Source organism: Pleurodeles waltl, chromosome 1_1, assembly GCF_031143425.1.
Source record: "Pleurodeles waltl isolate 20211129_DDA chromosome 1_1, aPleWal1.hap1.20221129, whole genome shotgun sequence".
Classification (NCBI taxonomy): Eukaryota; Metazoa; Chordata; class Amphibia; order Caudata; family Salamandridae; genus Pleurodeles; species Pleurodeles waltl.
Genome location: NC_090436.1, coordinates 78,112,070 through 78,136,643, shown reverse-complemented (window position 1 = coordinate 78,136,643; position 24,574 = coordinate 78,112,070). Strand labels below are relative to the sequence as shown.

The 24,574-nt window shown below is 43.5% G+C and overlaps 1 protein-coding gene across 1 annotated transcript in view; it reads right to left on the bottom strand.

Moving 5' to 3' along the window:
- Positions 1 to 24,574, bottom strand: part of DCTN3 (dynactin subunit 3) — a 42,175-nt gene that overhangs the window by 8,112 nt on the left and 9,489 nt on the right. The window contains exons 2-6 of the mRNA XM_069215101.1: positions 19,478 to 19,562; positions 14,717 to 14,803; positions 3,762 to 3,845; positions 2,836 to 2,894; positions 2,085 to 2,144 (exon numbers count right to left, since the gene is read on the bottom strand). Coding sequence (XP_069071202.1) covers positions 2,085 to 2,144; positions 2,836 to 2,894; positions 3,762 to 3,845; positions 14,717 to 14,803; positions 19,478 to 19,562 — 375 coding nt within the window. The remainder of the gene's footprint in view (positions 1 to 2,084; positions 2,145 to 2,835; positions 2,895 to 3,761; positions 3,846 to 14,716; positions 14,804 to 19,477; positions 19,563 to 24,574) is intronic.

The following is a 24,574-nucleotide window of genomic DNA, read 5'->3' as shown; positions in this document are numbered from 1 at the left end:
AGAGCTATATATTACATAGTGTAGGGCTCAGTGATGAGCCCTGAGGAACTCTGCACCTCAGCTGATGCGCTGCAGAATAGAAAGATCCTTCCTTGACTTGGAAGCCTTGCTTATCCAGAAAGGAGGCCTGCCAGGTTAAAGCATTCCCCGTTATGCCAGTTTCAAAAGAGGCACTTAAATCAAGAAGAATAAGTGCTGCTGCACCTCCCTGATCGAGGTGAAACATAAGATCTTCTGTGGCCTTTAGAAGTGCCATTTCTGCGCTATGGCCCGCATGAAAACCTGTCTGGGTAGGAGGAATTATATTGTTAGATTCCAAGAAAGCTGTTAAATTTCTATTTATGATCTTTTCTAGGATCTTACTAGGCCCTGGGATTAAAGATATAGGCCTATAGCTTTCAACTGCCTCTGGGTCTAGCGTGGCCTTCTTGAGTAGAGGGTGATAAGTTGCATGCTTCCACTCTGGAGAATCATACCCAGCCTTCAGTGACAGACTGTGCACGTCTGTCAGAGTGGAGATTAGTACATCCCCACCCTTCATCAGAATGTCAATTGGAGAAGGATCAAGAGGTGAGCCTGATTTAATCGAGCCCGCCACACATGCAACCCCCTCTTTGCTCAACTGGGAATTTTTTTAACTTGAAAGTTCAATTTCAGTAGCTTTGATTTTAGGCCCACCTTCCCAACTTATCCTTAAGTCCTGATGATAGGGAATCATAGATACTCCTCACTTTCCCAAGGAAGTGTTCGGCCAATAGTTCACAGCGCTCCTTAGGAGACGGACCAGCATCAATTCGATTCAGCTTTTATAAAGAAGTCTACAATTTTACAGATTTCTTTCAGAGTTTGAAGATAGAATAATCCTGTTACCAAATTAATTTTGCCAGGCTTTCCAAGTGGCATGCTGATATTTTTTTAAGAGGCTTTATAAATCTGTTTAAATGCCATGTCATAGTTAGTTCTCCACTTCCTTTCCTTAACTTGCTTTCTTGACAGAATCAAACATTGATAAATGGGACAGATCAATTCAACGAGGACTGCAAGTGCATTCGTTAACTATTTTCCTTTATGTCAATCCTTCGTATGAAGTGTAATGTACTTGAGGGAAGAACTCTGAAAAGGGAGGTGGGGGGAAGTATCTGTTGGCCGGAGGTTGCTCAGGCCTGGAGTGTCCCTGGTGAATGTAAATGGTCAGTTATTGCCCCCATCCAATTATCCCGGGCGAAAAGTACTAAAACGTGATTGATGGCAAAAAGGCTTCTGCAAGTGAAGGTCATGTCACTGCAGACATGGTTGATAGGGTTCTGCTATGGCTGTTCTGCAGCCAATGCTTTCTTTGGGATCTTAACCAAAAAAGCCAGACATGAAGTGCTTTTAATACTGAGCGCAGGCCACCTAATCTAGCAGTACTGTTGTTGTTATGGTATTAGTTTGCAGTGTTTCGTTATTATGAATTATAACATTAAAACACTACATAATGTTTGAATGTAGTTAAATTATCCAAGATGGCATACTGATTATAAGCCATACCCAACCTCCCTTGTGGATGACCTCTGCAGAAATGTTTAGCAGACCGGTAAGATAAGAAAAACAATAAAATTAAGAGGTGATATGAGGAATAACTACGTGTAAAATAATCAATTGTACAACCGTTTTGATATTTATGTTTTATACGTTCGATATCATATGCCAATATGAGCAATAAAGTGTTTTAAAAAAAAAAAAAACAATACCATGAAGCGTAACAGAATCAAATTACAAAGACCATGCTTTCCATTATGATCACAGCTAAGTCATGGACAGTAGATTTTCATTTCGAAATACATGACATCCGTTGATCCTTGGCACTTTGCGATACAAGAAATATGTACAGCCTACTGCTTTGAAGACACTGTCTTGACACCATGATTTCAAACCTAATTATTCCAAAAGTAAACTAAATTGTAAAACCAAGTAGCATGACATGCTTGCACAAAATCTCAGCATACAGCTAAACTGAACAAATAACAATTCATTATTAAACTTTGGAATAAAATAACAAAAGGGAAATTTGGAACATCGCCACCTTTGTTTGAAAAGGATACCATTTTGTTGTAGTCTTCAAGAAGTCTTTTGGTCTCTTCTGTTATTTCATCAGATTGGTCCTGTTATGACACAAACAAAACATGTGTCACACAATGACATCTTTTTGGATGAGAAAGTACAGACAGTGCGCAGTGCCACCAGGCAATAAACAGAAAAACCTGTTTTAGGGGCCATGATAGTCAGATTCGTTGCTTGAGGAAAACTATTAAAGTTATTTTACAACTTGCAAACCATTGTCAAGCTAATCCTTTTAACAGGATCATGCCTAAATCAGTTCCATCATTTAGAAAGCTAGAAGATGAGTATGTGATAAAACAATTGCCCCAGTTATGAAGCTGGCAGTCCAACAGTCTCTAAGGGAGAGCCAAGGCCAAAGCCACTGCACGGTCAGTGCGGTCAGCAGTCAGCACAGCCTCGGCGGCGCAGGGGGTCCCCCTGTGGCCCGTCTCTGCTGGTGTCCCCACCATGAAAAGACAGGTGGAAAGGCAAGTCGCGATCAGCATAGTGAGGTCGACATCGGCATCGCCGTGCTTGATCACAGCTTACCTCACCGCCGCATCTCTGATCCTGGCGGTTGTGTTGGTCCGACCCCCAGCATCGTAATCTGGCAGTCGCACCGCGAAGGATGCGGCAGTTGGACCGCCACCGTGAATACGGTGTTCCTAGAACCGCGGTACTCGTAATCTGGCCCAGTGTATCAGTTTATTAAGTGAGGGTTTGGACACCAAGGAAAAAGATTAAATGCTCTACCTGTTGTTGAATATGGATCTGAGAGAGAGTTTGCAGCTTTGAAGCATGACCAGGAACAGCTGGAAATGAATAAGTAAAGAAAATTATAATGATTTTACTTACATACTGAAACAAGAAACTATGGTTTACGGGTGCTACTGAGCATGATTCACAATGTGGTATTTAGAATGTGTCAGCATGTCACTGCTATATCTTCCATCTCAGATAGACATGTAAAAGAAAGCTACAAAAAAATTGATCAACTTCAATGATTTGCTACTGAATTAAGTCTTAAAACAATATTTGATGGAGCCAGTGTCTAAGCTTTCACCTGCTCAGGTAAAGAATTGAGCAGCTTGTCCTGCCTGAGAGGATGTGTTGTATACACATCGACAGGACACCGCCAAAGAGGAGAACACCTACCCATCTATATACCGCAAGAGGTAACACTGTTTCTTGCTTGTAAGCTTCACTGGAACAACAAGCTCACAAAACAGCTGACACCCACTGCCTAGAGTAGTACATTGGTCTTAGGGTGGGAGTTCGTGGTCGGTCCAGAGTTGTAAGTATTTACGTTTTACAAGGTTTATGGCAGCGAAAGTAAGCAGAAGGGATAGCTGCCGTGTTTACAATAAAAGTCAATAGTTTGCCACATTTAGGAAGTCCTTAAATTCAAGTGCAAAACAGACTGAATTACAGTAGCGTTTAAGCCTTTATATTTATTTTCATTACATTTTAGTACGTACTTTTACTGTATATATGACAGTGTAGCTTTTATTATTTTAACTTATTTTCATTACTTTGCATTGCCTTTTTTATTTTGCACTGTGAAATATCTCGTTCATAACAATCCAGATGAGCGCAGAGAGCCTATTTTAAATAAAAATTTTGTAACCACCAAACAGCCACCACCTCCAGTTTTTCTCATCTTCAATGTTTTAGATCACCTTTAATATGCTCACTATCGAGGAATGGCTGGAGAATGCTCAATTGCTCCAAAAGAGCTGCGTGTTCAAGAATATATTTTTCCTCTGAAAGACAAAAAAATGAATAGCTCAAATAAAATTAAATGCTCTACACAAAAACTTATAAAACTCACTGTACAATTCTTTGTCATAAAGTTGATATTACACTGAATTAAAATTAGCTATGTCACAAATTAGGGTATTAATTTGTGGGGCACCCCTGGCAACTCAAAGACACTCTTTTTAGGACAAAATACAATTGTGCAAGAATGTCTGCTCAATCCTGGTTAATTAATGCTTAATCTCTGCTTAATCCTACCACAAGCAGCAGGCAAACCCTCAAAAAAGTGTGTGCGACGTTCGAGCAGTACCAACAATTTTAAAGTAAAGAGTACAGCACAATAAGATTCTCCAACCAGTGTACAAACACAGAGTTTCATTTAACGAGCCAAAAGAAACCAATTTCACAACAATAGGTTAATGGGAACTGGAGATATATTTTTTTTGGCAAAAAAACACAAGATATTAAGGCAAAAAGCACCTAGAAAAAAGTTAAGCACTATGGAAAAACAGCTCACAGTGGATAAGGGCCTAGGCACAATTTCAGACTGACAGTGATGGAGTTGAGGTCTGATACCCATTGGTGGTTAAATGCTTAACCTTCAGTCTTAATTTCCAATTGCTGGCAAAGCTTCTTCTGGTCAGTCCTGCAGGCATTGGGTTCTCTGGGCAGGCTACTGGGCACTAGATCACTTTTCAGCCAGGACTCCTGCAGGATCTAAATAGATAGTCGGCTGGGCACTCTGCTGTTTGTGCCCCAAAAGCACGTAAACAGGGTACCAAACACTTGACCCTTGGAAAGCTCTTCCAGTCCCTAGGTGCCAACAGGATTCAGGAGTCCCCGAGTCCTTACGTGAATGATGATTTTCCAGCAGGAGCCAGGAATCAAAATTCTGCTTTCACCTGAGCCTCCTTCTTCAAATGGAGACCCTCTAAGAATATTCTAAAGAGGTGATGGTTGAGGTAGTATATTTATCCTGAGCAAATTCCACCCCCCAATCCTAACAATTTTCTCAACTGTACCCCGACCTCCTTTTGTAGCAGTACCTCTTTGCCTTAACGTAAATTACCCAGGAGCTCCTGTTTGAAGGCTGCAGGACCAAACTATCACCAAGCCTTCAGCTTCCTGGTCACTTCCTCTACCTGACCGGTTCATAGCTGGTTTGCACGCATAAAGCAGCTGGAGCCGAACTGTCTAGGAGGGCCCTGGGGAGGAGTAGAATAAGCCATGCTTGGCATCTCCAAGTCAAAAGAGGCAGTTCTAAAAATGCATTTTGTTCTGAGAGCCGTTCTTTTGCACATCCAGGAAGCTAGTCTCTGTCAAGTGGTCAGCAGGTAACTGGCCTTTCCTGGGCACATAAACACACCATTATCCTCCGAGTCATGGTTGTTACCTCTTCCAGCTCTGGAATTATGAATGGTTGCAGAACTGGGTTTCCTAGTGTGACTGGATATAAGCTGTCTAGAAAGGTCCTGGAAATTAATAGAAGTAGCTCTCACTAGCCTCTGCAAGTCAAAAGAGGGAGTGCTCAAACTTTCCTTTGTACTACCAACTGTTCCCATCCACTCCTAGATAGCTAATCCTTGCTCCATGGTCTGCAGTTAACACCCACTGGCCTTTCCTGGGCCCAGAGGCAAGCCACTGTCCTCGGAGCCAGGGTTAAGTCAAGTCTCCAAGCCAAGGATGTACATTCCAGCTCTGGGGGTGCAATGGGAGGGCAAAACTGGGTTTAAGCCAACTAACTCAGGCACCCTAACCTACATGTTTACAATGTTCTGCTATCAAAAAGATAAGATGTCACTTTAACACTTTCTGTCTAATGCACAAGGCCCTGTTTGATTTCTCGCTGTCGTTTTCGAGCACTAACATTAAGCTGTACATTTTAAGTGAGCTAACCTACTCTATCTCCATATCTTACCAAAAATCTGATTTCACCATTAAGTTAGAATTTTAAAACTAAGTAGGAAGTAACTTTAAAGCATTTTTCTAACCCTTTCCTAACCAGAGGTCAAAAATAAAGACTTTCATACGATATAAGCTTTGGAGAAAGGTCTAGCCAGGCCTTAAGAGAGAAAAGGCTAACTTAATATGTAGTGTGCTCTATTTCTGTACATCAGCACTCTGCCCTGTGGGATTACAATGCACACATTTATGGGGGACCTATCAACACATCACAAATAGGCTTTTCTACAGGGCAATGGCAGGTTTCCCTAGCCAGAACACAGTGGTGTCCTTAGCAGAAACATGTTGGTCACCTTTGTGGGTGGTGCAAATGTATACTGCGACCCACATGACAGTTAACGTTCCATGCCATTAGTGCACTTTAACACCTTTTAAAATGGAATGTTAGGGAAGTTAAATTAGCCAAATAGGGCATTCCAATGTACAGCACATTTTAGAGGGGAAGCACAGGCGCTTTACAACTGTTTACCAGTGGTAAAGTGCACCAAGTTCTAAAGCCAGCAGAAAAAGGGTTCAGAAAAAGGTGAATTTGCAACTATCTGCACTTAAACTACACCATATTCCATAGGAGGGAGCCTCAGTATATATAGCACACAGACCAAAAGCATGCAATACTGAAAATGCATGCTGGTTTGCAAGAAGCAGATATAAGCTACCTTCAAATAAACTATGCTCACTCACAACACTATCACATCTGGCCTAGTCATCAAGGCCCTACTTAAGTTCGGGGAACTGGCAAAGCCATTAGGTCCAGTGTTGGCTGTCAGGCTTCTGGCAATTCCCATTTTTTTTTTTCATTGTTTTTGCAAAACTATGTTAGGTGTTATGCGGAGTCCTCATCAATCTTGAAAAGTAAAAAATAATTTGCTACAGACAAAACTGTTTTTTTTGGTCTCAAAACATAAAACACTCATTCTCATAGTACTCTCTGGTACGGAAGGGAAGTAATTAATAAGTCAATAAGTCTGACATTTGCTGCAAGCCTCTTGCCTTTGAGAAAAAATGAAAGAAAAAATGAAAGAATGAAACAAAGAAAGAAAAAGATAAACAAGGCAGGCAAGAAAGACATCAAATAAGAAAAGTCAATACAGAACAAGGCAAGACAGAATGAAAGAAGGAAAGAAAAGGAAAGAAATGAGGGAAAAGAGAAAGAAGAGAAGAAAGAAGGATACAAAGGAAAGAATGAAGCACAGAAAGAAGGACAAAGAAGGAACTGCAAGAATGGAAGTAGCAGCAGTCAGAAACGTAAAACATCCAAAGGATCTTGTAACAGCATTGGCAGGAGATGGGATCTGATAAAGATGGAATGTGCATCAGAAGCATCCTGCTATCACGTCAAGCTGTAAACACAAAGGCAACACTAAAGTAATTATAAAGTTTAAAGAAAACACTGGCACTGAAGGAAACTAGCTTGTGTGTGGATGTGCTCCTTATGAGAGAGCAAAACGCAGTCACTTAAAGTGAAGTTAACCAGTGACTTAGGTAGGCTGACCCACTGCCCTAAGCTGTATGCTTTACTGGGCATAAGAACAATGTTAATGACTCAACAACAGAATAATAGATAAAGAGAAGTGGCAGAAGCCCCATATGTAAGTATATTATATATATTTTAGTAAAGTTAAAAGATTTTGGCCAACGCCAGACGAAGAACTATAGAGTGGTTGGTGAGGCAATATACTACTGTGAATCGATCAGAAGCTTCAGTAGTTCAGGCTTTAGCTTTTTCATACCTTGTCAGAAAAACTATGTGCAATCTTCTTACTCTATAAGAGACCACTTCCTCCTCCCTCCCATATGTAACTAATGCTCAAACATGACTGCAGTCTTATCGTATCACACACGCTTTATGATCAGGTTGATGTAGCTCGCAAGTCCCTCGCCTTTCACTCTGATATCACCAAATACTCCTCTCAAGTCTCCACGTGTGGCTTTGATATTTTAATTATTTGGGGCGGTAAGGAGGGCTGCAGTATTACTTGCTATTTTGGTGATCCCAGTGTGCTTGGAGTCTAGAGGATACAGATCACAGTACAGAAATACAGTCAGTCTTGAAACAGAGTCATTCACTGCTTCCTTGGGAGAAGCCGGATTTGTACATTGGTACTGTCATCTCATAGAGTTAGAAATATGGCAAAACTCTGCTATTAGTGGACCGCGGGTGTCTCTCAAGCTATGGTTGGTAGCCGATATGGAGATAGAGTAGGGTAGCCCACTTAAAATGTAAGGCTGAATGTTAGTGCTCAAAGACGATAGTGATGAATCGAACAGGGGATTATGCATTAGACAGAAAATCTTGAACAGGGGTGTGGAATTTATTAAAATATCTACTTGTCCAGGGGACAGGTTGCTTCTCAAATCTACTTGTCCTGTAAAAAGATCTACTTGTCCCTTTGGTGCCATGTAGTGTGGCGCCAAATTATGGCAGCAATCTCATTATGTAAGAGCTCGGATAATAGCCTCTCTGATTATGCCAGGGCTACTACCATAGTAGGGCTTGAATACTTGCAGTTTCAATCCCTACTGTAGCAATTTCCTTATTTTGCCACCTTTCTGCAGATCTGCGTACTGGGGCTGGAGGAAGCAGTAAGCAATAGTTCCAGGGCTGGAATGCCTTTGAGTCTGCAAACCTACTAACCTGCATGTTTTAAAGATTTTCACCAGTTTCTCTCTAATATTTTCCCATAATAAGAAAGGTTGGACATTTACTCCTGACAATGGCAGAATTAGAACTTCTTCCAGGGTTGGGAAGAAAGTGGCTGGAGGGAAAATGAACTTGCAAATGCTCAATAGATTTTCACATGAGCAAATCTACACATGCGTATTTACCCATGCTAAAATACAGTTCACAAATATTTTATAGGGGTACGACATATACCATGGGTGCACTTTTGTGACTTTCTTTAAGAATTTGGGGCCACATGTAGGTAGGTTCAGATTTGCGACCCGCAAATTGCGAGTCGCAAATCCGAATGTAGGATGGTGTCCCCGACACCATCTGTGATTCGCAAGGGCTTCGCAAATGCCCACCTCATGAATAATCATGAGGTGGGTCGCAATTTGCGACCCCCTTGCGAATGGCGGCCCTCACAGGGCTGGTGGCCTGCTGGAGACAGCAGACCACCATGTCTGTGACTGCTTTTCAATAAAGCAGTTTTTTTTTTGTAATGCAGCCCGTTTTCCTTAAAGGAAAACGAGATGCATTACAAAAACGAAAAATGAAACGTTTTCGTTTCACTTTTTCAGAGCAGGCAGTGGTCCGCAGGACCACTGCCTGCTCTGAAAAAATGTTTACAGTGACATTCACAATGGGGAAGGGGTCCCATGGGGACCCCTTCCCTTTTGCGAAAGTGTTAGCACCCATTTGAAATGGGTGCAAACTGCGATTGGTTTGCGCCCGCGTTCGCGGTCACAAAACAATCCTACATTGCACTGCGAGTCGCAATTAGGAAGGGAACACCCCTTCCTAATTGCGAGTCGCAAACCCGTTTTGCGATTCGGTAACCAGGTTACCGAATTGCAAAACTGGGTTTGTGCATCGCAATGTGCTTTTTGCACGTCGCAAACAGCGAACGTCGCTGTTTGCAACATGCAAAAAGCTACCTACATGTGGGTCTTGGTCCCTAATTAGGTCTGGTGTTAACAAAGACATTTTGTTTTTATTAAACTTCTATTTCTCTCTCTTTCGGCTGGCTTTACTGTGAGTGATCGCATTCTGCTCTTCCACAAGGAGCATATTGGCACACAAAGTAGTTTTGTTCAGTGTCAGGAACTACAGTGGCAATCAGTGACATAACGAAACTGGAGGGTGCCCCTTTGCAAAGAACATGGAGGAGCCCCCTCTCCAGACTCACTCAGGGCAGGTGCTGTGCTGAAGGGGCCCCCTGGAGGGCGGCTGCGGGGCCTTTGTTATGCCACTGGTGGCAACGTGTGCTTTTAGAGTTCAAAAACTTTTTGGTTTTTTTTTGCCAGTGTTTGTTACAATGTTGAGGGCCTGGTAGCTCCCACAACAATAAAGTGTTACAAAAGCCATGTAAATGTAAATTAGCACTTGTATAGCGCACTACTCACCCGTTAGGGTCTCAAGGCGCTGTACTCATACCGCTATGGAACCCCTCCTGGCTTTTCCCTGTGAGGCGCCCACTCCTGAGCACCCCCAGGGTGAAGCCAGGCATCCAAGCGCTGTTGAGGCCGTTGTGGAGATTAAGCAAGCTATTGCCCAGAGTTGCAGAGTGGGACCCATGAATTAGATTAGGCACCGAGGCGAGAATTATCTGGTCAAGGGGAATTGAGCCCAAGACCTGCCGAAGCGGGACTTGAACCCTGGTCTTGAGCCAGATCTCTGCTTCAGGGTCTGCTGCTCTAACCATTGAGCCACACTTCTCCACTTCATGTCAAAACAAGACACGCATTGATGAAACTAAAGGACTTATAAAAATATGTCAGATCAGTTGGCTTTGTCAGTGTTTGTTTATTTTCATGCTTCCCATAATCGTGTTGAAAATGGTTACACTGATTTTCCATTAGAAATATATTTGGGAAATACCAGCATGCATCAAAACATTTTACTAAATGACACTTCATTTGCATCTAAACAGAGAGCATTCTGGGAGCATTATACTTAGCCTCATAGCCTAAACTTTTCAAACATGTGTATACACTTTTTTTTTTTTGTACTGGAACCAACGTCAGTAGTGAAGTGTGACCTTAAAGCATTTATTTACAGCACTCACCCTAATAATGAAGGCTTTCAAATAATGAACCATAAATACAAGTTCGAACAGCATTATCTTTTGGAAACACATTACATCAACTGCAGAGAGTTCCACTCTCTGTAAACAGGCAGCTAAAGGGTTTGTGCTGCAGAGGGTTGGGCATACTTGTCCCAAGGACAAAGTAGACATAAAAACTTGTTGCCCTTGACCCCAAACAAGATGTCCCGGGCGATAGGAATTCCCACATCCCTGCTTGAATTGACCTCTCTTGCATCACAGACTGACAATGAGCTGGACAATGCATTACTGGTCTTGAAAATAAGGCGATATATTTTTTAATCTGCGTCCATGTGCATAAGACATTAGCGCAGTGGAAGATGGCAAGCAAAAGGGCTTCCCCTAAACTGGCGAAGCCGGAAGAAGACATTCTTAGATGCAGCCTTTACTTGGAGTGTAAGGAGATGCCAGTGTCAAACAGCCCAGTAAAGTCTACAAGACTTATGTACTGGTGTGGGTAGAAATCGATCCTCATCATGTTTGATGAGGAGTCTTGTGACCCCCTTATAATGATCTCAGCCCATTCACTGTTCAAGTAGAAATAGTTATTTTGCAACCATGACTGGAATTTTGTACTGGTTGCTGTTCTCCTGGTCCTTCTTCCAACAGCAGGTAGATCTGGGTCATTTGCATTAAGGTGGTGTCCAATGTTTTGAGCTTCAAATCCAATGAAAAACAATTATTGAGGAGAATTTACTGTCCGTCACTGCCAGGTATATCCTGGTTGTGAGGAACAGTAAAATTAGAAACAAGACTCTCACACCAAGGGGGAAATCTCCCAGGGTGCAGGAGGGACCTAATTTTTTTTTTTCTTTTCCAAAAACAAACTTCGAAAGAAGAAAGAGGTGAAATTATGAAATTCATGAAGTACGTGCACGAATTCTACACAGAGAACCACAACAGCGAACTTAAACCCTCATTGTATTACTACAACCACTGCAGTCCATATCAGATTAATTTCTCACCTTTTTGCCCTTGATGGTGAAAACAAGTCCCCAATAACGCCCATGTTGCCTTTCTTTCTCCCGTTCTGCTGCAGACTCAAAACTTGCAAATTCAAGTGTCTCTCACGCTCATAAGATCACTGATCGGTTTTGTGAAGATTATATATGGGATAAGCTACCGACTGCTATATATTATAAAGATATTGCAAGATACCGAGGCGTTTCATCACCATATGGAGGAACGAAGCTGAAGGCAGAGTTTCTTTATAAGTTTACGGAACGCCAAGATGGCTTGGTATATCCTTATCATGTATGGCAGGTGGTACTTAATTCCCTACAACAGTGGTTCCCAACCTGCGGTCCGGGGACCCCTGGGGGTCCGCGAAGCCTCCTCAGGGGGTCCGTGACTGCTGAGAAAATTAAATAATATTAACAGATTAGGTCCCCAGCTTTCAGAAATGACTCAGTGGGGGGGTCCCCGGATTCCAATAATGATTCAGTGGGGGTCCCCGGGTTCCAGTATTGATAAAGTGGGGGGGCCACAGAAGTCAAAAGGTTGGGAACCACTGCCCTACTATGTATGGTCACATAATTTCCTTTCTCACAAACAGGGCTGGACTGGGAACCCAAAGTAGCCCTGTCAATTTTGTCAGAACAGCCGCAGGGCTGGGGGATGCAAAGTGTAAAGCGCTGCTGCTTTTTTATTTTTAAACTGGGGGTCGAGTTCACAGCACTGCTGCAAAACCGTCCCCAAGTAACAAAACCGTCTCCCACCCTTTCAGCTTCCCAGGGAAATGCTCGATGCATCTAGTCCTGCCCTGACCACAAACCACTTAAAATCTTGATACTTGGCTCTTTCATATAAAGGTGCAAGTTTGCAAATATGAAGAATAAAAATAGAATCTCTAGTGCAAAATGAATCATCCAAAATGCTGTAAAATGGTTAGTTCAGGAAGATATTAGTATCAGTTTAATACACATCAGTTTAAAAAATAAAAAGGCTGTAGCTTAGAATGTGTAGAAACATGAAAAAAGACTAACATATATATTTGCCTAAGGATAGCAAAAAATAAACAGGTAGTCCTATTTTTTCCATTTCACGACTCAGCTAAAAAAACGGCAAAAGAAAATCAAAAAAAGAGGTTTTGTTTTTCTTTAAATATCTGCTTTAACTATGCTCCGCAACCAGACCCGCCTTTCTCCTGGCTCTGGCAGGGGGCACTGTTGCATCAAAACTCAACTGTAATATGTTATTAGAGTTCATTTCTGTAATCATTTTTACGAGATCTGTAACCCACTGTTGCTGCCACATAGCAGTGAATTATCAGATTTAGAAACGGACATTCATGCTATTGGCACTCGGTGAGAGCCATATATGTAACACATAAGTTAGAGAGGGGGCTTTATACAGCGACTGCAGAATCTATTGTATCGTAAACAAGTTACGTATGAGAGTTCGGGAGTAGAATACGCTCTGGAATGGTTGTGCATCCGCGTGAATGCAGAGCCAAAGGCGCACCAAGCGCAGGCATGTTCAGTTTAAAACGCGAGACTCGGCGATTAAGGGGTGAGGGGTTCCCTCTTGTGGGCAAGTGAAGTAAGTGCAGCCGAGAAATATACTCGATGCCAGAGTAGATCGCACAAAGCGGGTTAAATCCTTCCGTTTCTGAATGCACCGATCCTCAGAACAGAAGCCCAGCCATGTTCATGACGAGGAACAAAGTATTAAAGCAGAAAACAACATGCACGATAGAGTTAAAAGAAAAGAACAAGAATGTAAACCAGTCACGACGGAAGGTTACTTCACACAGATAATAAAATGCACACAAGAAAGTGAGAAATGATGCATAGTTCCACTGAAATCTGGCTTCTAAGAAAGTGTTGACGAGAAAGTGACGTGTGTAGGCCCTTAAATTAGCAACCACAGAATGACCTGTGTGGAACCCATACGTAAATAACCTGTGGGCTACAGGCTCAGCCTAGGCTCCTTTATTTGCAAAATAAAATGTGAGTCGATGTAGCAGGCACCTCTTCTCTCACTTGGATGCCCTTCTTTAAGCCCTGAAACCATCTTGCCTATACCAAGTGGCGTAAATACTTATTTTCCCCTTTTAGAGCGCAGATTAGAGTGCGGGGAACTCAACTCCAAATTTGTGGTGCTCAGTGTTGTGTCCCACCATGTCCCACCGACTCGCTCAATCAGCAATCTCTGCCTTTGTGAACCACCAGAGTAAGCTGTGCAACTCCTTTGCCAGTTCCGGATTGAACTGGGAGTAACTGAGCTAGTTGTGCAGAGATCACACACCTGAAGCATCAACCCTGTTTACCACTTGCATTGAAGCTCTAACAGGCACTTTCCACGGTGTTGTCTTTCAGAGCTCTAAAACAGGCTCGGTACTATCAGCAAAATATAGTGTACGATATCTATGATACAATTCAGCAGCGCTGTGAAACGCAGGGAGGTAAATTCCAAGGGGAACCACCCCGCTTTTTGTTCATTTTCTTGATGTGTGCTCATAATTTTCTACACCCTCCCCTTCATTTTTCGTCCCCATAGACCACCTTTTTCCTCGTCATTCCATTTTCTCCTTTCTGGGTGCTGTGAAGTAAGATCTACAGCAGAATTAATCCTCGTAGAGTAACTGATTTTATTTTCTGAACAAGTAAGCTATGAAGCGTAAGCAGTCCCCAGGAATGCATTAAAGGCCTAATGGTGGGGTAAAAAAAGCTTAGTGCAGGGACCAGTGAGGCAAACGTGAGAGGTTTAAGGAAATCAAAAGCTCCAAAGATAGGGTAAGACGGTCAAACATGGCATCAGTCGACAAGTTCAACTTGACACCATTCCAGAGTCCCCTCCATTGCAAGCTGCTCAGGTTTCCACCACAGGCTGCGTTGGCACCGTTTAAGAGCTAGAACCCTATGCTTCTTCTGTCCTCCTCTAAGCACCAACCCAACCTCTCGGCGCTGCGGTAGTTTTATATATATATATCTATATCTCTCTCTCTCTATATATATATATATATATACCACAGCTTAATCCCTGCCTCCCAGATTTTAATGTGCGGCTGTCCAGTGGACAAAATACTCTTAAAATGCTCTCACCAGAAGTTAACGTGTCTCAGATATCCGAGCATACAAATTCCGCACCCCTGGTGCGTGCACTCTAAATAACGAATGATCACAATAATTTACAGAATGTACCTGCGAGGATGAACTCCAGCTTCATGGCGTCCGGGATAACAAGCCTGTCCATGTACTGAGGATCCAGATACTTTTTTAAATCTTCAACTAAAATGAGGAGGAGAAAATGTCAAATTCAGATAGCTTACTGCTTTTCACTCAGGAATTGTGTTTAATCGTTTATTTTAATCTAGCACTTACACAGAGTGGAACTAGCCGCAGGTCAGCGGAGTGCTTTACACAGACCGTAACTCAAGTACTAGGCGGCATTACAACAGAACTGGAAAATGACAAGACGTCAACATAAGGATGCACATTTATGGGAAGGGCAACCTAGTCATGTAGAGCTGACGTCTGAACAAGTTGGCCGTGTGCTTTTCCAATGAAGGACTCCCAATTAGCGCTTAACAGATTTACATTTCTTCTTCCAAAGTGTGGGCGCTGAACAAGGAAAGGCCGGGGTCACAGAAGTGCTTGTCTGCGTTTTCAGAATATCCAGAATGAGCCGGAATATACTTCATTTCTAACACTGATTAAAATGTGTAGAAGATTCTGTTGTGTTGTGGTAATTTCACTTTCTTTGCTGTACCTAGTAAAACAAATCTGGGACACTGTGCAGTATCGCCACTTCCCTTTGTCGCTGTTAATCAGTGGAATCTGAACCATGCGCGGTACCTTTGTGGCATTAAGGAATAAAAAGTGTCCACTGCCTGCGCTGCTATCACTTTCCTTCTGAGGCGGTGCAGGAAGACAGGGAGGCCCGCACTGTCACGTTACTTTATCTTTCTTAGAGACGCTGCCGAGACACTGTCTCGTGCCCGCACTCCTTCATGCTGACACTTTCTGGGCAACATTGAGAACAGGGGTGGCTCCCTCGCTATGGCGAAGGAGCGTCGCCCCACTGACTGAGCCAGAAGGCGAAAAATAAAATGATGGTTGACTAGCGTTTTATTTTCTGCTTCTGTCTCAGCCTGCAGTGCAGGGAGGGGCGGGGCTGGGCCACAGGAGGCGGGAGGACGAGTGGTGTGCACCTAAGTGTGCATGTGTGTTTGGCCAGCCATCTGAGGCCGGCCAAACACACATGCACACTTTGGTTTCTCCGGCCCGGCAGTGGTTAACAGCCGGGCTGGAGAAACTGCACAGACCCTAGGGTCATGTCCGAGCAGCAGGCACTGCTGCTCAGACCAATGTTGGTGCTGCTTTCATTCTAGGTTTTGCATGAAAGCTGCACCACGATTGCTGGGGAGCCTGTGCTGGTGTCTCAGCAGCTAATTATGGGACACCAGAAGAAGAGGGGCGCAAGACAGCAGGGAAGGAGGCAAGTTAAGTGCTTTTTATTTTATTTTTACCTCGTTTCTGCCCTCTCCCTAACCTCCAGCCCATCCCCTTGAATTATGCGCAGCCGGCGCTGACTGAGAAGCGAGTGTCTGAGGCCTGCAACGTTTGTAACATTGAGAAGCAAGTGTCTGAGGCTTCTTGCTGCACTACTGCCATGTTCCAGGTGGCACTAAGGAGCATAGATTGTCCTAGTTAACAGTGAGTACAATATATGTAGTGACTGCTTACTTTGAGATAGTAAAGTGTGAAGTGTGTCTCAGACATGCATTGATGTGCTACTGATCAGTGATGGCCGGCAGCTTTAGGAGGGAGGGGGGCGGGCGGGGCACCCACACACACACACTCATTCTTTCACACACAGACACGCACGCACATCCGTTAACAACACTCAAACCATTCAAACATGCACGCACGCACCAAACATTCATTTTAAAACATCACACACACTCATTCTTTCACACACGCACGCAAATCCATTAACAACATTCATACCATTCAAACATGCACGCACGCACGCACGCACCAAACATTCAATTCAAAACATCACACACATACACACACACACTTACCTTCGGCCTCCAGGTCCCAGGAGGGTTGGGACTGCTGCCTTCCCTCATTGGCTGACCTTAGGGCAGCCAATGAGGGAAGGCAGCAGTCCCAGCCTCGTCACAGAGTGGGATGGGGTCAGTGAGACTGCTGACCCCACCCCACCCCACTCTGTGACGAAGTGTCACTGATTGACACTCACCCTGGGTACTTCAGGGCTTAAACTGAAGCGCCCAGGGAGAGTGTCAATTGGTGACGCTTTCCTCGTCACCCAGGGGAGGGCCTCGAGGCACCTTTGCTGGGCTGAGGAGGTCACGTCCATAGGAGCTGTGATCTTCTCAGCCCAGCAAAGTTCAGCTCAGGCAGCCAGGAGTCTGCGCAAATCGTGCATGTCTGCTCCTGGCTGCCTGACCTGAACATGAAGAGTGTCTGTCAGGCTGACCTTTGTTCAGCCTGACAGACACTCTTCATGGGGGGCAAAAGGTGGGGGGGCGTGGCCCCTCTGCCCTAAAGGACGGGCCGCCACTGCTACTGATGATAATTTCCTGACACCGAGTATAAAGTCTGCACTGGTGCTGAATTGTCCCTTTTGCGGTACCCTTGAGAAGACAAATGACCTGGTTTATAGTTTGGAGTAGAGGGGGAATTTTATTTTTAAAGCAAAAACGTGTTAAAAAAATTGACAGGCAGCCATCGTGTCTGACGGAGCTGTCCGTCAAACTTTTAACACATTGACAGGATCCGAGTCCTTCCCAGGACTAGAGATGTCCCCAGGGTCGGCAGACACCACTAAATGCAGAATATAGGTACTCCATCAGGAGGGGGGGCAAGCATTTTACTCTGTCACCCTGATGGAGTAAATACCAAAGTCGGCACGCTGCAGCACAGTCACTTTCTTTGTGTTGCTGAGGTGAAAGTGGGTAGCCATCAGAGGCAGCATCGTCACTTTCTTTGGTGTTAACGAATAGTAAAAGTCTAATACATATACAGGTGCAGCGCTGTCCTTTTTAGGTCAAGCCAAGCGCTCTGACGTGTTGCAATTTATCTGGGCTTTTAACCACGGCCACCGCACACCTGTCACTATCACTTGTTTATGAGCTTGCCTTTCAAAAATCCTTTGTTATCACTGGTAAATGCTTTATGTTTGTCCCCAGTTGGGGCAGTTTTGTTACTGCCTTGGCCATCGATCCAGTTACACGGATAATTGCACTTTTGCCAATACGTTTGACTGTGAGAGAACTTTTTTTCCTTTGTGTCTCTCCTTCGCGCTCATGGCGCTTTGGATCGGCTTGCTTATGTCACCCGTTTTACTTTTCATTTTTAATTTATGTGGCACACAAGTTGGGCAAAGTTTTTATTGGCACAGATGGGGCACTGCTGGGTGGTAGGAATTTTGTGGATTCCGGTGTATTTCAGAAGCTTCCATCACAGAAATATAGGGAAATGCGTGACTTCAGGCAAAGTTGGAGGTTTGCAGGGAATTCTGGGTAGGAAAATGCATGGTGGTGTGCATGCGAACCACCCACCCTATCCCATTCTTGGATAAGACACAACTGGACTTTGAGAAAAAGGCACAATTACACATTTGCCTTGCAGGGCAGAGTGCACGCCATACAAATGGCCATGGCCCCTAGATTCAATAAGGTCCTTGAGATTTTATCTCTATTGATACAAATGTTATTAATACATCGAATTGTTTGTGTGGGCAACATCCACAAAAGGTTGAAAATGAACAAGTTATATGCTCACACAGTGGGAGGCCTACAACTATCTAAGCTCAACATCTATCACAACCAATACATTACAGGTTAGACTCATCAGACCCTTCACCCTCGGCGTCTACTGGAAGGAATGAACTTGGACAGGCAAGTTGCCTACATGCACTTTACAGACACAGCTCATCACAATCTTTGACTGACAGCCTCACAGTAATTCGCATTCTGCAAACGATAAGACAGGTACATACAAGGGGAGCCTCTATACACCTGGCAGAAAGGAAAACATCTAGCACCACTAAAGTTGAACATTTACAAGTAGGACGGTTTGTAAACGTTTTTCCTGATTTTAACCTGTATCCAAAACAATATTGGAAATACACTAAAATCAGACACTGCTTTCATGCCAGACTAAGCCACTGCCCAATGTCCTATCATCTTCACTGATCAGGACCTAGAGAAACTATACAGTCTCTTCCTTAACTAGTTTTTTTTCTGCACCTACAGCAACCGCCATTCAAATCCTCTGGCCAAATAGTTCCTTGGAAAATGATGGGGTGTGACTATTGAAATCTCATGCTAAAGTTTCGAGAGACTCCAGGGGAACAGAGCTTGCCTTCTACCACATACTAAGTGCCGGTGATGCATGCTTTCTAACTATAACTTGGTCCATGTTCTATGGGAACATACCAGTATTAAACAACATTGGACTGAGATTTGGGCAACTGTCATCCGCAGCAGACTATAAAATAGTCCTGTCAAGTCACCTTGCTCTTCTCCACAATATGTCCAAAGGCACTCTTTCTACTAGTCATAAATGTAAATGGATTGGGATGCCCTTAGCCTGTGCTAACCACCGTCCGGCAGAGTTCTGACACATATGGAGTTTTTACAGGAATGAGAATTGCATGTTTAATTTTTTTAATTTATTTTTCTGCATATGAAAAATATTTTCCCTGTGGAAAAACTCCATTTATATCTACCTGTATGAAATTTGAGGGGCCTTTTTGAGAGGATTTTTATGAATAGTACCAGCATGATAATGGTTATGAAAAATGCTGATGCCCGCCCACAAACATAGGAGCATGCGGTGTTCAATGCATTTTGCAAGCAAACCCCCAGCCAACACTGAAGCCTATATCCAAGATAACGATAAATGTACTTAAAGAAGCACAGCACTTACTTTTCTTATATAAAATCTTAATCCTCTCTCTTTTGCCAGCAATGTTTGCAAGTGTGTTCTGTATCCTCATCAAGCCATCTGCAATCTAAAAAAAAGAACAGATAAAGAAAAATTCACTGAGCGGGAACAAAGCAGAACTTAAAGGAAAAAACACAAACTGCGAGAGTCAACTATCCTAATTGGTTATTAAAACGTTGTGTGATAGTTTTTGTGATTAAAAAAAAGTATTTTGAAATACATCGTGACTACAGACAATAACTGTTTAAACCTTTTTATGTAACAATGTCTAGATTTTTGTTTTACTACACAGTTATCCATTTAAAATTGCTTCTAGTTTTAAACTGGTATGAAAGGTTGAGGCCCAAAGTAGTTTAGTAATATAAAATTATATTATTTAGCTGTCACTGCACCATATATTTCAAGGAAGGTGTCCGTTGGTCTGTTCAAGTACAACGAAACAGTACAAAAGGCATGTTATTTTTATTTGGCATTAAGGGTGTGCACAATTGGAGTGGCACCCATCATGCATTTGGTAGCCAATTAATGATTTTCAGTCACAAACTAGAGTATTAGTAAGCTTGTTTAGGTGTGTTGTCATCTGGGTTCGGAATTTGCATTTTGGTGGATTTGCAAGACTCAGTTGGTTTCCGTTTTACAGGGCAAGACTACAGGCCTGTACTAAGGTAGGTAGCTAGTGGAGGCCCTAGGAGCCGGCTGGCTGCATGTTCAGGCAAAGTCAAATGTGTGATCATATTAAATAGCCAAAGACATACAAAAGCTACAGTGCTGATAAAGTGGAGTGGTATGGAGTGTCATGGAGAGATTATAGTGTTGTCGAATAGAAGGGCGTAGAGTGGCGTGGTGTGTGGCATAAAGCAGTGTAGAGTGGTGTGGCATTCAGTGGAGTAGAGCAGTGGTTCCCAACCTTTTGACTTATGTGGACCCCCACTTTATCATTACTGGAACTCATGGACCCCCTACTGAATCATTATTGGCACAGAGTGGAGGAGTGGAATGGCATAGAGTTAAGTAGAGTGTTGTACAGTTGGGTGTTAGAGAGTGGAGTAGAGTGTTGTAAAGTTGAGAGGAGCAGAGTAGTGTGTTGTAGAATAGAGTGGAAAAAAGTAGCATTGACAGAGCTGCATAGAGAATCAGAGTGGAGTAGAGTTTAACAGAGTAGCGTTTTGGCATCTGTCTCTTCCCCTTTGGAGTACACCGAAGTGCGACATGTTTATCCCCAGCAGACCTGTTAAAGCAGGTCTTGGCAGACCAGCAGGATTTGACACCGATGTTAAGAATAGGCTCACTGTGGTTGGGTTTGGTATGAGAGGACAAAAGAAGGGTGCACATCCAGGTGCTAGTTACATCTGCCTGTGACTGGGTAGGCCGCTCTGAAGTTTATCAAGTTTGTGAGCCCAGCCCACAGTCCATCCTGTCAAGGGAACAAGAACACCTCACCACACCCATGGCCTTTTATCTCTGTCCTGGCAGAAACTTTACACCTCATACATGCGTATTCAAATTTGAAGTACTGTTTGGCAGACGCACAATAGCAAAATGCAGATTTAGCTTTAAGACTTCAGGCAAGGACAAGGCAACTTTCTAAAGGTACCTTTTCTCTAAAAGTTATTCAAAATGCGATTTATCATTCAATTATATTTTGACTAAAATGTTTCTAGCTGCTTCCAAACCAAAATTAGCATTATTAGATGTAATAATGTAATACAGTGTTCTCCTATGGAGCAGCCAGCCGTGCTACAGTAAAAATAGCTTTGGGCATTTTTCACTGTAAGGGCATGTGGAACAGTAAACTTTTAATGCACTACTTTCAAATATCATGCATTCTGCCTTATGGGCAATACGGCCTATGTAGGGGTAACTTATTAATATGTAAAAGGAAGGTGTAGACCTGTTAAAAGGGGTTATTCTGGCAGGTCAAATTTGCAATTTAGACCTGCACAGCCAGGCTACAATGATATTCCTGAAGACATGCTTTATGGTTCCAATGGAGTAGATGGCACAACGAGTGCTACAGTCCACTGGCAGCATTGAATTTAGAGACACTGGTATACCTGATACTGTACACTAGGGACCTATAGGCAAATTAAATGAGCCGCCTGGGTGCATACAATTTTTACCAAGTTGAAAGGAGGAGCACAAGATGACTGTACTACTAGTTAGCAAGGACAACACACACAGTTCCATAGTGAGCAAAAAAAGGTTTGAGCAAAAAGGAGAAAAAAAAAAAACCTAGGGTGATCTTGCGGGAACGACACATTTCCAACACTATTCCAACACACAAGAATCATAAAGGATCTAATGAGGTTCTAAAAATAGCCAAAAAATGGCAAATCAAATAGGTCTTCCCTTTTGGGCTTATTGGTTTTGCCAATGTCTTTTGTGCAGCATGACCAAAAGTTAAAAAATGTATAATAAAAAAATAAAAAAATCAAGCTTACACAGCAAGTGTTTGCATGCACTGTAATTACATAAGACAGGCAGCAACACAGTGCAGGGGAGAAGCACACAAGGGAGAAAGCCAGAACACACACTCTCATAAGTGCTTAAGCGAAGTGAAAAAAGTAGTTCCCTAAAAGTGAGCAGTAGATGGTCAGAAGCCAGCCAATTGCTGTGTTCCAGGGGGAGAGACAAACACAAGATGGACAAGCTGAGTTATGGAAAACTGTTTAAAAAAAAAAAAAAAAAAGCAGGTAAATTAGAGTTCCAAAAAAGTCAGCCAGTAGTAAACAATGGGCAGGCTGTAAGCACCTGTAATGTTCTTGCTAAGCCCACAATAGATCTGTGGCAACCAGACAGCCTGTGCTGTCTGATAGGCTCGTCCTAATAAACCCAAACATTAGCAAAGTCAATAGGACTCACCCTTTGTGACCTATTGGCTTGGTCAATGCCTTCTAGAGATGCTGTACAGCGTTGGGGCGGTGGTGGGGAAGCAAAAATTAAACCTACCTGCTTTGCCAATGCTTGTTTAAGATATGTGCCAGTGTGTATAGAGAAAACTCCTGACTCTATGCATGAGTCGCTTATACGATACAGTCCAGTATTTTTCTATGAATTCTGGTGCTAAAAAGAACTAAAACTACCAGATTTCAAAGAATCTGAATTTAATAAGCACTGATTAAAGTGGGATGAAAACTGGTCGGGAGATATTTAAAAGGGACATTCAATTCCATCAAAAAAGTAACAAAAGATTGGCACTGATGAAATGATAAGGAAAAGTAGTTTTCAATGTATGCAATAAAGTGAATAGTTAATGCAAAAATGCCTATGCATGGATAAAACAATCTGAAGCAAAATCACATCTATTTTTCCTACAACCATATTCAAGGGCTAAGTGAAAGGTTATCTCAGAAATGTCTTTAAAAAACTAGGGATCCACTACTCTGGCACTCAAAGTATGGTTTTCAATACTTTCTGCATACAGGAGGGAGAGCGAAACAAGAAGCACCAGGATAGAGTGGGGGTTGTAAAGTATGAGAGAGCAGCACGAAGTGGGCATTTGGGGTAGGAGTAAATGAGGGTGAGGGCGGGCAAACACATGCTTGCTCATTGAGTGCTTAACAAAAACAAAAATAGCAAACATTGGCAAAGCCAATAGATCTCACCTATGTGACCTACTGGATCTGCCCAGTTTTTAGCCACGCTGCGATGCTATTCAGCTTGGCAAAGTGAAAACAAAAAACAAATGTGCACCACACATGCACGCATCTATAAAGTAACACTGCATGTTTTTTTTCTTTGTAGTTACTGATCTGAGTTGAGTTGGTAACAAACGAAAATAAAAAGCACAAGCGCTTTTTTTTAAAGCAGGTGGAGTAGAAGCAACATGGTGGAAAGTGGGGTCCATGACAAAGCAACACGGGAGGATGGAGGCGAACGGCGAAATAACACTTAGGGAAACACAAAAGCAATACAGCGAGGGCTGTGATGGGTGCGAATGTAGCACGGACGGCATGGGGGGGAAGTAATGGGGTGAAGCACACCGGTAAGCACCAGGGGACTAAGGGTAGGGAGAAGCGGGTGGGCAACAGAGAGCAACACAAAGTGCAGGGGAAGAGAAGTACATGAGGGAGACAGCTCAAAAACGCAAGCATTCTAACAAAGTGGTTCACACAAAAGAAAAATGTAGTGTTTAGAATGCAAGTCGTGGAAGCAGCAATCAGTCAAACGGATTGTAAAGATACAATACTCTATGTGAGGGACAAACACAAAATTGACAAGCTGGGTCACGAGTAAGAAGCAGGCAAATTAGAGTGAAAAGGAATTTCAACCAATGTTAAGCCTACACGCACTGATCCGGAAGTCCTGCCCGCTGTCCGGAAGTGGAACTCTCAGCGCGCGTGTAGCTGACGGCCGCCAAGCCAAGCACTGCGTCCTGCGGCAACACCAGGCACACGGCCCTGTACCATAAGCCCGGTTCCCACCTGGCTGACCCCCGGGTGCTGGGAGAGCGTCTCTGCGCTGGGACTGAGGGGGCTGGCGAGGGACTGGTTTCAGTATTTGAGCATGTACCGGCGCTTGCCGCTTTTCCCGCTTTAATCTAGGGAGCTTGCCCCTGGACCCACTGCAACTGTAGCTGCGGCTTGCGCTGGGAATCAGGCGTCAGGAGTTAGATCCCAGGTGCCTGGGGAAGAGGACTGGCCCGGGGCTGCGCACTGTTGGTCACTGTCTACTGCTGCTGTCAGCCTCGACCACAGCCCACAGGCCCTCAGGGGCTGCCATTTGGGCCCTTCTTTGGACTTTTGGACTTTGGATTGGCAAATAGTGAGCTATGGAAAGCAGCCCTCAGTCTGGACAGCTGCCTGGGCCTTGGGCTCCTCAATCCCCAGTATCCTTTCTGACCCACCCCCCCCCCCCCCCACCATCATTGGTCCAGGTCACTTAGGGGCCTTGCAGGGGTGCTAGTGAACCCTCCAATAGGTGACCTTGTGTGGGTATCCTGGTCCGGCAAAGGAGAGTCAGCGACAACCTCAACAATCATTGTGGAGGGGCGATAATAATCCACGCTCCTCTATCTACACAAACCTGTATGGAAACCACGGAGGCAACAAGCAAGTCCAGGTAGGAGCTGTGGTAACG